General features: G+C 46.8%; 1 protein-coding gene across 1 annotated transcript; it reads right to left on the bottom strand.

The window, feature by feature from the left end:
* Nucleotides 1–4,684: 4,684 nt before the first annotated feature.
* mccc1 (methylcrotonyl-CoA carboxylase subunit) lies at nucleotides 4,685–14,953 on the bottom strand. The gene is given in 20 exon segments (XM_060067860.1): nucleotides 4,685–5,741; nucleotides 6,962–7,033; nucleotides 7,244–7,351; nucleotides 7,446–7,583; nucleotides 7,796–7,845; nucleotides 8,434–8,520; nucleotides 9,125–9,218; nucleotides 9,220–9,342; nucleotides 9,812–9,921; nucleotides 10,932–11,115; nucleotides 11,562–11,689; nucleotides 11,798–11,879; nucleotides 12,059–12,170; nucleotides 12,299–12,420; nucleotides 12,612–12,759; nucleotides 12,872–12,993; nucleotides 13,484–13,579; nucleotides 13,687–13,826; nucleotides 14,155–14,198; nucleotides 14,722–14,953. Coding segments are annotated over 20 exon segments (2,151 nt in total). The 5' UTR covers nucleotides 14,778–14,953; the 3' UTR covers nucleotides 4,685–5,606.
* Between the last annotated feature and the right edge of the window lie 690 nt (nucleotides 14,954–15,643).

Genomic DNA, 15,643 nt, shown 5'->3' with positions numbered 1-15,643 from the left:
AAAAAACATAAGGGGTAACACTGTCGTTTTTTATTGGTCGTCATGGAAAAAACATGAGGGGTAACTCTGTCGATATTTATCAAATAAAACATAAGGGGTAACACTGTCGTTTTTTATTGGTCGTCGTGAAAAAAACATGAGGGGTAACTGTCATTTTTTATCGGCCGTCATGAAATAAACATAAGGGGTAACACTGTCGATTTTTATCAAAGAAAACATAAGGGGTAACACTGTCGTTTTTTATTGGTCGTCGTGAAAAAAAACATAAGGGGTAACACTGTCGTTTTTTATTGGTCGTCATGAAAAAAAACATAAGGGGTAACACTGTCGTTTTTTTTTGGTCGTCGTGAAAAAAAACATAAGGGGTAACACTGTCGTTTTTTATTGGTCGTCGTGAAAAAAAACATAAGGGGTAACACTGTTGTTTTTTATTGGTCGTCATGAAAAAAAACATAATGGGTAACACTGTTGTTTTTTTCGGTGTCTTGATGGTGCATTGATAAGTTCGGAGGTTAACACTCTAAACAGCTCAGGTTCGAAACCCAGCTAAAACGTCAACAGGGGTACCACTGTCTTTTTTTATTGGTCAACATGGAAAAAACATGAGGGGTAACAGTCCTTTTTTATCGGCCGTCATGAAATAAACATAAGGGGTAACACTGTCGATATTTATCAAATAAAACATAAGGGGTAACACTGTCGTTTTTTATTGGTCGTCGTGAAAAAAAACATAAGGGGTAACACTGTTGTTTTTTTCGGTGTCTTGATGGTGCATTGATGAGTTCGGAGGTTAAAACTCTAAACAGCTCAGGTTCGAATCCCAGCTAAAACGTCAATCGGGGTACCACTGTCTTTTTTTATTGGTCAACATGAGGGGTAACTGCCCTTTTTTATCGGCCGTCATGAAATAAACATAAGGGGTAACTCTGTCGATATTTATCAAATAAAACATAAGGGGTAACACTGTCGTTTTTTATTGGTCGTCGTGAAAAAAAACATAAGGGGTAACACTGTCGTTTTTTATTGGTCGTCATGAAAAAAAACATAAGGGGTAACACTGTCGTTTTTTATTGGTCGTCGTGAAAAAAAACATAAGGGGTAACACTGTTGTTTTTTATTGGTCGTCATGAAAAAAAACATATTGGGTAACACTGTTGTTTTTTTCAGTGTCTTGATGGTGCATTGTTAAGTTCGGAGGTTAACACTCTAAACTGCTCAGGTTCGAATCCCAGCTAAAACGTCAATGGGGGTACCACTGTCTTTTTTTATTGGTCAACATGGAAAAAACATGAGGGGTAACTGCCCTTTTTTATCGGCCGTCATGAAATAAACATAAGGGGTAACTCTGTCGATATTTATCAAATAAAACATAAGGGGTAACACTGTCGTTTTTTATTGGTCGTCGTGAAAAAAAACATAAGGGGTAACACTGTCGTTTTTTATTGGTCGTCATGAAAAAAAACATAAGGGGTAACACTGTCGTTTTTTATTGGTCGTCGTGAAAAAAAACATGAGGGGTAACACTGTCGTTTTTTATTGGTCGTCATGGAAAAAACATGAGGGGTAACTGTCATTTTTTATCGGCCGTCATGAAATAAACATAAGGGGTAACACTGTCGATTTTTATCAAAGAAAACATAAGGGGTAACACTGTCGTTTTTTATTGGTCGTCGTGAAAAAAAACATAAGGGGTAACACTGTCGTTTTTTATTGGTCGTCATGAAAAAAAACATAAGGGGTAACACTGTCGTTTTTTTTTGGTCGTCGTGAAAAAAAACATAAGGGGTAACACTGTCGTTTTTTATTGGTCGTCGTGAAAAAAAACATAAGGGGTAACACTGTTGTTTTTTATTGGTCGTCATGAAAAAAAACATAATGGGTAACACTGTTGTTTTTTTCGGTGTCTTGATGGTGCATTGATAAGTTCGGAGGTTAACACTCTAAACAGCTCAGGTTCGAAACCCAGCTAAAACGTCAACAGGGGTACCACTGTCTGTTTTTATTGGTCAACATGGAAAAAACATGAGGGGTAACAGTCCTTTTTTATCGGCCGTCATGAAATAAACATAAGGGGTAACACTGTCGATATTTATCAAATAAAACATAAGGGGTAACACTGTCGTTTTTTATTGGTCGTCGTGAAAAAAAACATAAGGGGTAACACTGTCGTTTTTTATTGGTCGTCATGGAAAAAACATAAGGGGTAACACTGTCGTTTTTTATCGGCCGTCATGAAATAAACATAAGGGGTAACTCTGTCGATATTTATCAAATAAAACATAAGGGGTAACACTGTCGTTTTTTATTGGTCGTCGTGAAAAAAAACATAAGGGGTAACACTGTCGTTTTTTATTGGTCATCATGAAAAAAAACATAAGGGGTAACACTGTCGTTTTTTATTGGTCGTCATGAAAAAAAACATAAGGGGTAACACTGTCGTTTTTTATTGGTCGTCGTGAAAAAAAACATAAGGGGTAACACTGTCGTTTTTTATTGGTCGTCATGGAAAAAACATGAGGGGTAACTCTGTCGATATTTATCAAATAAAACATAAGGGGTAACACTGTCGTTTTTTATTGGTCGTCGTGAAAAAAACATGAGGGGTAACTGTCATTTTTTATCGGCCGTCATGAAATAAACATAAGGGGTAACACTGTCGATTTTTATCAAAGAAAACATAAGGGGTAACACTGTCGTTTTTTATTGGTCGTCGTGAAAAAAAACATAAGGGGTAACACTGTCGTTTTTTATTGGTCGTCATGAAAAAAAACATAAGGGGTAACACTGTCGTTTTTTTTTGGTCGTCGTGAAAAAAAACATAAGGGGTAACACTGTCGTTTTTTATTGGTCGTCGTGAAAAAAAACATAAGGGGTAACACTGTTGTTTTTTATTGGTCGTCATGAAAAAAAACATAATGGGTAACACTGTTGTTTTTTTCGGTGTCTTGATGGTGCATTGATAAGTTCGGAGGTTAACACTCTAAACAGCTCAGGTTCGAAACCCAGCTAAAACGTCAACAGGGGTACCACTGTCTTTTTTTTATTGGTCAACATGGAAAAAACATGAGGGGTAACAGTCCTTTTTTATCGGCCGTCATGAAATAAACATAAGGGGTAACACTGTCGATATTTATCAAATAAAACATAAGGGGTAACACTGTCGTTTTTTATTGGTCGTCGTGAAAAAAAACATAAGGGGTAACACTGTCGTTTTTTATTGGTCGTCATGGAAAAAACATAAGGGGTAACACTGTCGTTTTTTATCGGCCGTCATGAAATAAACATAAGGGGTAACACTGTCGATTTTTATCAAAGAAAACATAGGGGGTAACACTGTCGTTTTTTATTGGTTGTCGTGAAAAAAAACATAAGGGGTAACTGTCGTTTTTTATTGGTCGTCGTGAAAAAAAACATAAGGGGTAACACTGTTGTCCTTGTCAAATAAAATATAAGGGGTAATACTGTCGTTTTTATCAAATGAAACGTAAAGGGTAACACTGTCGTTTTTTATCTGTCGTCATGAAAAACCCATAAGGGGTAACACTGTCAGAATGTATCGAATAAAACAGGGGGTAACACCAGGGACGCGGGAAGTCAGTCCGAGGGGGTGGTGCTGAGAGAGAGTCTATATAATGACGTCATAATAAATGCTGCGCAACATCCATTGTTTACAGAGACGAGATGACGGGTGACGTCACATTCAGGGCTCCGCTCTGATAAACACTCTACTGGTGTCTAAAAAGAGTTCTGCTAACTAGCCACTGTTATTCACAAACGTTCGCAAGTAAAGAATGTGGAAATTCGAGTCAACTCGGCTGATACTGTGCTGAATTTCACACACTAACAACATGCCGACAAGCTGTTGCGGCCCGGGATTATATACAGCGTTATAACAAGGATTCAGGAGGTTATTTCTAAAGGTTTACAAAGGAAAGTGACAATAAAAGAAAGCCTTCATTTTCAGTTACGAGTTGTCTGATATGAGGAAAGTGACGGTTTCTCCGTCAAGTGAACCGTCCGTCTTTGCTCTTTTTTTGCCAACCAGTTTACGCGCGGGATTCCAGAATCAAAACGATAACATTCATCGTGTCTATTAATATGGCAGCAACATTTTACACCAGTTTTAGAATGTTCACTACAACAGATGTTGAACACCAACATGCTTATGTAAAATCAGCATAGTACCATATCCAGCTATGGACAGTTCTGCGTTGTGCGTCATAGCCTACGTCAGTCTACCCAGACAATGTTCTAAATAAAATGAAATGATAATATAAATATTATAAAAAGGGTGGATGTCAATAATTTAATGAAAAATCATGTTGTATGATTTTTCATTAAATTATTAGTGCTGCACCCACACTTTCCGCGTCCCTGCAAGTTTGACAGTCCAATTAGTCGGCCATTGCGTGTCCACACCCACTTGTGATGTCAGATGAGCCGATTTTCAAAACGGCCTGTAATGGCTAATCACTCACACCTGTTGGTGTAATATGTCACTTTTTAAATGCAAATAAATCTCACGAGAAACACGGCGATCACAATGTACAACCGGTTTAACGTTAAGACCACATGAAATAGCACGGAGACACTAAGCCTTTCACAATGAGCCCTCAAAATGTAAATCTGAGACAATAAGAGAAGACGGGCTATTCTACTCAAATGCAAGAAAGAGAATAAAATGCTACTTCCAAATGATTTATTCATAATCAAACAATACATTTACTATAAACAATCCCAAACCAAAGATGAATACATGTGTGTAATGATTTCAGAAGACACTGGTTAGTTATCACACAGAATCACTCAACACTAGTCTAACAATCTTCATTCTATGACCTCGCGACGTTGACATTGTGCAACCGAAACACTAATATTCAACACTCCCAAGTACAGGAGAATTCTGTCATACAATGACATTCATCACCTCAATTCAGTACCTCCAAAGGGTGAGCCTTAGGGAAACACGTGACAAGGCTTTGGAGTTTGTCATTCAGCGTGTTTTCTACAAACGACAGCTAGAACACACTCCCATATTTCAAATACCCATTTTCCAATCATAAGAGTTATGTAATGCCACAGGGCGATCTGCCATAATGACGCATGGACACACACACACACACACACACACACACACACACACACACACACACACACACACACACACACACACACACACACACACACACACACACACACACACACACACACACACACACACACACACACACACACACACACACACACGAGTGGCAACAGTAAGGGTAGCCAAAAGGTACAGTCAGTTACTGGGTCTGGGAAAAACAAAGTGATCCTGCTACCAAAAACAAACTAGATTATAAAGACACAATGTGAGGAAAAAAATGATGTCAGTTCTTGGATCGATACACTTAGTCACAATTAGCAAAATGCAAAGGCAGTTTTCCGCAGAGGTTTGAAGGGAACATCAGGGATGTGGATCAGCCCTACAACAGGCCCATTACTCAGGACATCGTTCTACACCATCTATTCTACGTCCATCGACCTCCGTCCCCGCCTCCGTCCTCGTACCGCGCGTCGACGCACAAACCACGGGCCTGTGTGCCAGAGAGTGCGTTGGGGCCTCTTCACTGGCTGGCGGCGGCCTCTTCCTCCTCCTCCTCCTCCTCCATCTCCACCAATGGGGCGTGGCGGCTGGCCTGGGAGCCCTCCTTGAAGAACACCTTCTTGATGACGCCCGCCTTGGGGGCCCGGATGGTGTGCTGCAGAGACACAACCGGGGAGTGTGTGAGGGTGAGGACACACCGTGTGGAGACACACCGCGTGGAGACACACTGAGTGTGTGAGGGTGAGGACACACCGTGTGGAGACACACTGAGTGTGAGGGTGAGGACACACCGTGTGTAGACACACTGAGTGTGTGAGGGTGAGGACACACCGTGTGGAGACACACTGAGTGTGTGAGGGTGAGGACACACCGTGTGGAGACACACTGAGTGTAGACACACTGAGTGTGTGAGGGTGAGGACACACCGTGTGGAGACACACTGAGTGTAGACACACTGAGTGTGTGAGGGTGAGGACACACCGTGTGGAGACACACTGAGTGTGAGGGTGAGGACACACCGTGTGGAGACACACTGAGTGTGAGGGTGAGGACACACCGTGTGTAGACACACAGAGTGTGAGGGTGAGGACACACCGTGTGTAGACACACTGAGTGTGTGAGGGTGAGGACACACCGTGTGGAGACCCACTGAGTGTGAGGACACACCGTGTGTAGACACACAGAGTGTGTGAGGGTGAGGACACACCGTGTGGAGACACACCGAGTGTGTGAGGGTGAGGACACACCGTGTGGAGACACACTGAGTGTGAGGGTGAGGACACACCGTGTGGAGACACACTGAGTGTGAGGGTGAGGACACACCGTGTGTAGACACACAGAGTGTGAGGGTGAGGACACACCGTGTGTAGACACACTGAGTGTGTGAGGGTGAGGACACACCGTGTGGAGACCCACTGAGTGTGAGGACACACCGTGTGTAGACACACAGAGTGTGTGAGGGTGAGGACACACCGTGTGGAGACACACCGAGTGTGTGAGGGTGAGGACACACCGTGTGGAGACACACTGAGTGTGAGGGTGAGGACACACCGTGTGTAGACACACAGAGTGTGAGGGTGAGGACACACCGTGTGGAGACACACTGAGTGTGTGAGGGTGAGGACACACCGTGTGGAGACACACTGAGTGTGTGAGGGTGAGGACACACCGTGTGTAGACACACTGAGTGTGTGAGGGTGAGGACACACCGTGTGGAGACACACTGAGTGTGTAGACAGGATGGACGTCTGGTGTCCGGTTGTGTTGTCGGTTTTTTCTCTTGTTAAAATGTTTGATCGAGGTTGTTAGTCTCACTGTTATTGAACAACATTTGAAACGATCTCCAGAGAGTGCGAGAGAGAGGGGGGTCCTCACCTCCATCTTCATAGCGTTCATCACCATGAGGGGGTCCCCAGCTGACACCTGGTCTCCCACCTTCACCATCACCTGGACACACACAGACAGAGACAGAGACAGACAGAGAGAGAGAGAGACAGAGACAGAGACAGACAGAGAGAGAGAGAGAGAGACAGAGAGAGACAGAGAGAGACAGAGACAGAGAGAGAGACAGAGAGAGAGACAGAGAGAGAGAGAGAGAGAGCTTGAAAGGGGAATTCAACCAATCGGATGGTGCGGCGGGGCTGTAGTGGCCCTCACCTTCTCTATGGTTCCGGTCATGGGGGCCACGGCGCCGCCCTGGGCCCCGGAGCCGCTGACCGCCGCCAGGTACTTCGGTACGGGGACCGACACGGCCGCACTCCCCTCCTAGAGCAGCGTCGGGGGGGGGGCAGAATGAGGACACGTCTCTAGAGCACGGGGCAGTGGAGGACGGGGTCGGGGACGGGGGGGTAGGACCCACCATGGAGAACAGGTGGACCGTGTTGTCCACGATGACCAGTTTGGGACGCGACTCCACCCCGTTGACAGAGCAGTGGAGGAACGAAACTCCGCCCTCTGACTCCACCTCCCCGGTCACATGGTACACCTCCTCACCAATCTGAGGGCAGACACGAAGAGGAGCGTCTCTATTTGTCGGCCATTTTTTTATTTGCATCGGTTTATTTTGTAAACGTTTCCCATTCAACGTGTCATCGTCCGGATTCGCTCTTCAAATGAAGCGATGCAGTAAAGCGGACTTAAAGCTGTGCCTGGTAGGAGATCTTTCACAATAGTGTCTAATGTTTCATAGTTTTGCTTCCGCAGCTTTACCTGCATGGTGTAGCTCCCCTCTTTGTTGTAGGTGACCGTGACGTCCACCTCTGCAACGACAAACAACCGATGGAAACAGTGAGTGGCCGAACCGCAGGTCACACCAACGCCAGAGTTACAGGCGGGCAGAGGGACAGCGTTACTGCAGAGGAGTTATTTATAGGCTCACTGCGACGCGGGGACATTAATATTAATGGATCATCATAATTCATTACCAAACATCGTCCATTCATCGGCCAAACCCGGCATTAAATATTAAAGCCTTATATTAAATGAGGCCGCTCTCTCTGGAGCTCAATATTCGCCCGGCTCTCTCCAACCCCACCCGTCTCATTACAGCATCACGCTCTCTGGAGGATTCTCCCACTTCAATAGCCTCAAGCTTCTGCAACGCCACGAGGTAAACAATGATACCTCAGACGCTGTCACATTGTGTTTGTGCCTCCTAACTGAGTGAAAAGCCCTGGCAGTGGTTCCAGTAATGGTGTTTATATGATGCTTAAATTGACTATTCAGAACACTTTTTATTGAACAGCTCTCACTCCTTAAGGTCATGCAAAACTTAATATTGAGGCGTCCTTTCTGAGCCGGCCTCCTCGCCATCACCAGAGGGCAGCAGAGGACTGGTTGGTACCTACTTTTGTCTCCCACTTGTAGAGTCATGTTCCTGTTGTACAGAATGTTGAACCTCCGGCCACTGCTGGAGCCGAAGGGAGAGCAGGGGTCTGCACCGAGAGCAGCCAGAGGAAGATCACAGTTAAGGGTACGACCTGTATACCTGGGCCAGATAAAGGCCATTTCCAATACAGCTGAATGCAGAATACCATAAATGTACATCGTCTAAAAGTGCTTGTTTTTCCCTCAAACACGCGCCGATAATAATGCTTCAGAATGGAAAGAATCCCTACAATGAGACACTACTTTTTCTCTACCGTTCGCTCGATCCGTTCGTCACCAACAGTCTCTCTCAAGGAGAAGTCTCGTTCTGCAGTTACAATCTCAACCCTCCCTCACCCAAATCTCCACGGTACCACCGAGATAAGCTTTCCTGGAGCGTGACTTGGCTGGACACACACACACACAGCGACACACACACACACACACACACAGCTACACACACACACACAGCTACACACACACACACAGCCACACACACACACAGCGACACACACACACACCTGCTGTGGAGACTAGCAAACACTGTGTTTGGTTTCCCTTCGCTTTATACCAATCCTTATAGTTCTCCCAGGCCCAGTAGCCTCCAGGCCACTGGTCACCAGTCCCAGTACGACCCAGGGACCGTCCAGGACCCAGACCCCCTGAGCTCACCGGCAGAGCTCCGTGTGAACTCCTGCGTGAGGCTCCTCTCCCGGAGCAGCAGGCCCAGGGCGGCCTGGCAGAGGGTGGCCCCGGCGGGGGGGGGCGGCGGCGGGGAACAGCTGGGCGTAGTGCTGCGGGATGAAGCTGGTCGTCACGTTGCCCGCCTCGAACTCCGGGTGGGCCGACAGGCTCAGCAGGAAGTCGATGTTGGTGTGGAGACCCACGATCTGAGTTAGGGAGGAGAGAGAGAGAGAGAGAGAGAGAGAGAGAGAGAGAGAGAGAGAGAGAGAGAGAGAGAGAGAGAGAGAGAGAGAGAGAGAGAGAGAGAGAGAGAGAGAGAGAGAGAGAGAGAGAGAGAGAGAGAGAGAGAGAGAGAGAGAGAGAGAGAGAGAGAGAGAGAGAGAGAGAAACAATTGAAGGAGAGAAAATAGCTGATTTTTTTTTGAAAAAGAGACCACTTGCAGTGACGACAGTGTGGCTGTGTGTGTTACATTGTACTGTCGTAGGCAGTACTATGAGATGTGTGCGTTACATTGTACTGTCGTAGGCGGTACTATGAGATGTGTGCGTTACATTGTACTGTCGTAGGCGGTACTATGAGATGTGTGCGTTACATTGTACTGTCGTAGGCGGTACTATGAGATGTGTGCGTTACATTGTACTGTCGTAGGCGGTACTATGAGATGTGTGCGTTACATTGTACTGTCGTAGGCAGTATCGCAGCTTCTTCAGTGCGGACGATCGATCTCGGCCCCACACCACCAGCTTGGCTATCATCGGATCATAGTGGGCCGACACCTCGTCTCCTAGAACACGAAGACACACACACACACACACACACACACACACACACACACACACACACACACACACACACACACACACACACACACACACACACACACACACACACACACACACACACACACACACACACACACACACACACACACACACACACACACACACACACACACACACACCTCAGCGCAGGGTAAAGGGCCAAGAGAACCGGAGACGGGTGTGAGAAGCACAAGCTGACACTCGGGCCTCTGATAACTTCAAGTCAAACTCTGGGACTATAGGATAAGAGTCCAGACGTTCTGGAGGTTAATGAACCCTAAAGACACAAACTAATCCAATGAGGTCTAGCCGCTACTAATCCTAGACTTTAATAATGAAGTCTGATTGGATGGGAGTAGGGATGCACCCAAAGGAAAATTCTTGGCCGAAGGCCGAAACCGAATACCGAATGTGGCTTTTAATGTTTTTCATTCATTTTGCTTTAATTTTTCACCATTGCATAAATCAAACAATTAAATGTCCTTTATAAACTTTTTTGTCTTGCTTTTCTATAAAAAAAATCAACTACAAATTTGATACAAAATATTCATTTAATACTGAACGTTTTCTAACATTTCAGCAGACATTATTAGCAAGAATTTAAGAAAAATGTAATATTATTATTTATTTTTTTTATAAACATTTTCAGTGTATTATGTTCGGCCTTTTTAGTCCTTCAGCCGAAACCGAACATTATGTTTTGGGCCATTTTCGGCCGAACATGTTCGGTGGCCGAATATTCGGTGCATCCCTAGATGGGAGGCGTCACGCTATACAGACGCGGCAGTTTCGTGTGAATCTGCGGGGTAACCCAATAAGTCAATCATGTAGAGGAAAACAAACCCCAATCGACCCCCCAAACCTCTTATGTCTGGGGGGCCTTTATCAAAGAGACACGGGGGTTCCTCAGGAGACTATTCATTGTACGTTTCCGCACGTCGCTCCCCGTCGTTCCTTCGTCGGCTCCGCCTACCTTCTCTGACGCCCGTCTCGATGCGAGTCTCCGCCTCCTCCGGGGGCGTGGAGAGGTGCAGCAGAGGCCCCGCCCCCGGCATGAAGTCGTTGTCGGGGTCCTCTGCGTAGATGCGGGCCTCGAAGGAGTGGCCGCTGAGGACGATGTCATCCTGGAGGAGAGGCAGGCGCTCCCCCGCTGCCACCTGGTGGCCGGGAGGAGCGGAGTCAGCGCGCGCGCACACACACACACACACACACACACACACACACACACACACACACACACACACACACACACACACACACACACACACACACACACACACACACACACACACACACACACACACACACACACACACACACACACACACACGTGCAAGTGTATCGCCCCCTCTCTCTCTCTCTCTGCCTGTGTGAGTATATCTCCCCCTCTCTCTCCCTCCCTCCCTCCTTGTCTCCCACCCCCTCCCTCCCTCCCTCTCCCTCACCCTCCCTCCCTGTGCGTCTCCCTCCCCCTCCCTCCCTGTGCGTCTCCCTCCCCCTCCCCCCCTCTCCCTCCCTGTGCGTCTCCCTCACCCTCCCCCCTCTCCCTCCCTGTGCGTCTCCCTCACCCTCCCCCCTCTCCCGCCCTGTGCGTCTCCCTCACCCTCAGCTGCCACTCCACCAGGTCCGTCCCGGTGATCATCTCTGAGACCGGGTGCTCCACCTGCAGTCGGGTGTTCATCTCCATGAAGTAGAAGTTATGCTGGGCGTCCATGATAAACTCCACCGTACCTGGGAGGTAACACACACACACACAGTCAGACTCCTGGGGACACATGAATGACCTACAGTCGTTTGTGCCTCCGTTCACGTGTTGGAGGGTTGCGAGCGCGAGTCTACCTGCTCCTACGTAGTCGACAGCCTTGGCGGCTTTAACGGCTGCTTCTCCAAGCTTTCTCCGAACCTCAGCGCTGATACCGGGCTACACACACACACACACACACACACACACACACACACACACACACACACACACACACACACACACACACACACACACACACACACACACACACACACACACACACACACACACACGTAAGAACAACTGCTGCTGCTTACACATTGTATTCAGTCCACACACAGGCTAGTGTTCCTCACCCCTGGTGCCTCCTCGATGATCTTCTGGTGTCTCCTCTGGACGCTGCAGTCCCTCTCGAACAGGTACACCACGTTCCCGTGCTGGTCGCCGAACACTTGCACCTCCACGTGTCTAGGGGGCGGCAGAGGGCCGAGGAGGTGGAAGCACACGCATTTTTAAACAATGCTTTATTAATGCAAAAAGACATCATCTTTATGTGAAAGCGTGGCGGGTTGTAGGCAGTGCGTGCGCTTGCTGACCTGGGGTCCTCCACAAACTTCTCCACCAGCATGACGTCGTCGTTGAAGGACTTCCTGGCCTCTCTTCTCGCCGACTCCAACTGCTCCAGGAAGTCTGCGTCCGTCCGAGCGATACGCATCCCCTACAGACACAACACACAACAGCCACAGACACACACAGACACCAGACACACGCACAGATACACACACAACAGACACAGACACACAATCATCATGTTCCAAACTGCTGGAGGACCGTCAAAAGACTCACTCAGACTTGGTCGGCTCAGCCCCAGATGTTGCTCATGAAGACAGGTGGACGTGGAGGACGTACCTTGCCTCCTCCTCCACGGACCGCCTTGATCATCACAGGGTAGCCAATCTGGACCGCCTCGGCTTGGAGTCTCTCATCTGATTGGTCCTCCCCATGGTACCCTCCGATGATTGGCACCCCAGCTGCGGCCATTATGTATTTTGACGTGCTTTTAAGTGAAGGCACAAATAATGTAAACCTTCCGTATAAATGGTATGGCTTGGATACATTTGCGTCATTTTTCCTCAGATATTTTAAATGTAAGACTTGATGTGTGTGACCTCTTGATCCCCATGTCTCTGATGGCAGAGGAAGGAGGTCCAATGAAGATGATGCCTTCCTGTTTGCATGCTTCCGCAAACTCTGTGTTCTCCGACAGGAAGCCATAACCAGGGTGGACAGCCTACACACACACGCACACACACACACACACACAAAGATCCCATATCATACTTTTTAAGGGTTAATATTGCCTTTTCAGCATCTTTCAAATACGTTCAGTTTTGTATCAGGTCGTGTTAAGGCCCCCCTCCCGAGTAGCCCAGTCTGCCATGATTGGTCAGCACGCCCCCTCTGTTGTGATTGGTTGAACACATTCTGCAAATTCCCACCCCTAAGAAGTTGTAAACATTGCGGGGAGGTGGGACTTCTGCACTTCAGCACCGCCCACTTCACGAGCCGTTTAACGCATTTACTGAGGGGCATTCTCGGTGGCAGTGAATACTCCCCCTGGCTCGGACTTAGTTTTTGTAGCTTAGCAGACATAAAACATGTAACATACGTCATATAACAGTGAAAGGGGGAAAGGGAAAAGTCGCAAAAACATGATATCACCCCATTAAGTCTCTCCCCAATACAATTCCCTCGGTCCCGATGTGTGCAGAACAACTCACGTGTGCCCCTGACCTCTTGGCCACCTCCAGAACCTTCTCCATACTCAGGTAGCTCTGTTGTGAGGCCGCGGGCCCGATGTGGTACGCCTCGTCAGCCTGAGAACACAAAACCCTCCAGAGATCAGCTCTGTTTTATTCACAACGCCCCGAATGTCAAAACCGTAGCCAATGGGGACAAGGAGTTTAACCATGGAAGACCTCACCATGGCGACGTGCATGGAGTGCTTGTCTGCCTCGCTGTACACGGCCACAGAGCGCACGCCCATCCTCTTGGCTGTCCGCATCACACGGCAGGCAATCTCCCCCCGGTTGGCGATCAGAACCTTCTCTATCCTCCGCACCCCTTCAGAGGGCAGATTAGGTATTCACAAAAAAATGTTGCTGATGTTTCATCAGATTTTAATTCTTTGCTAATTTTCACCAAAAAATATTTTAAGCAAAGCAAAATAATGTAACAAAAAAGGAAAAAAAAGAATGCTATATATGAGCATCAGTGAATAACAAACACATTCAGAATACTACCCTAGGTATTAGAGACAGATTTGTTTTAATCACTTTTCGTCGTATCAGAGATCCACAAAAATAAGCCCAACGGTAATTCAGTGTTTTAAATGAATGCAAGGTTATTTGATTATTAACACTGACAGAGCTCAAACCCCAGAGACACTCACCTCCTGAAACAAACCTCACACCACCCCTGGTCCATGACAGGTTTCTGAGGGGAGAGGGCAGGGGGAGGGGAGGGGGAGAGGGAAGGGGGAGACAGATCGCAGTTCATAAGGTTCATCAATGACAATTCAGGGCAACGAGAGAGAAGAGGCCTGAGTGTTTGTTTTTCACACAAGCGAGACGCACTATCTCCTCAGAGTTATCTCCTCAGTGCTGTGGAGGAATCCGACATGCTGGCCCCTTAGTCTTCAATAAGACAGGATCATAACATTTAACCTTGCCCAGACAGGTGGCCGAAAAGGTCGTTAGTTTAAACTTCTTCCAGTGCCTTGACATCAAGCCCATCAAGAGAAAGTGTCACAATACAGATCAATGATTTGGTTAAATAAGGTAAATATCTAAACACAAACACACATATTATTATGGGTCAGCTGCCTTCCAGGACGTCTTTAGCCGAGTTAGCTCACGTTAGCTCCGCCATGTTCAATACGCGGATAGTATGATGTGGTCTAAACAGCAACATGCACAAACCAATGAATGGCACACGCTATAGACTTTGGCCAACTTACTGTGGGAATACTCTCAAACCCAGCAGGTTAGGGAACTTGAGAATGAGTGCAGCCATGTTTACGAGCTGCAGCTAGCAGCGGACAGACGGGAGCGAGCGGCGTGTCGGGCACGCGCATCCAGCACTTTTATAAACAACACTTATAAATGATTAATTAATATTAACATAAGTAACACGAGCAAAGGTGCAACCGGGCCTACTATCATGTGCATGTGTGTGGTTAGGCGAACATCAGGGTGATGTACTCGACCACATGATTGTGTTTTAAAATAAATGTTTGGTGTTTTCTTGCCCTTACTGGTATCCGTACTGCGATGGACCAATGGGAGAGCCGGATATCTTCAGCCTGCAGCAGCTCATGGACACTGACAGCAGCGCGACAGACAGAGGCAGCATTGGCCTGCGTCTGCCAGATCAGGGATTCTTAACCTTTTTTGTTCCGATGACCGACATATTCATAATAAAATAATCATCTTCATTTTCCCACTGTACCAGGTCTAGCAAGAAGGGTGGTGGCGCTTGTCTTGAGAAATGTATCATATCCAAATCAGTAGGCCTACTGTACTTGGTTCTAGGTTGCTTTGGTAATCAGATGTTTATATCTCTATCTTGTTGTAATTGTACAGCCCCACAAGGCTTAAAAAGGCTTTATATCCGAATTTGGTGACCTTTTGTCTATAACTCTGTTGTGTATGACTCAATCCTTGTCACTGGCTATTTTCACAATCGTATTTGATAAAACACCAGTTTACTGACATGTCATCGACCTTTGAACTCACACAGCTCCCTGTGGGGCATTCCCATAGTCGGGGTCATACCCTTGACCGGGTTGTTTCTAAAAGCCTTGATGTTATCCCAAAGTGAACTCTAGTTGTTGACATTTCAGATCACTTTAGAATTTTTGTGAATGTTGCATGGATAGG

The sequence above is a fragment of the Gadus macrocephalus genome, chromosome 12 (genome assembly GCF_031168955.1).
Source record: "Gadus macrocephalus chromosome 12, ASM3116895v1".
NCBI lineage: Eukaryota > Metazoa > Chordata > Actinopteri > Gadiformes > Gadidae > Gadus > Gadus macrocephalus.
This window is presented reverse-complemented; position numbering and strand designations above follow the sequence as displayed.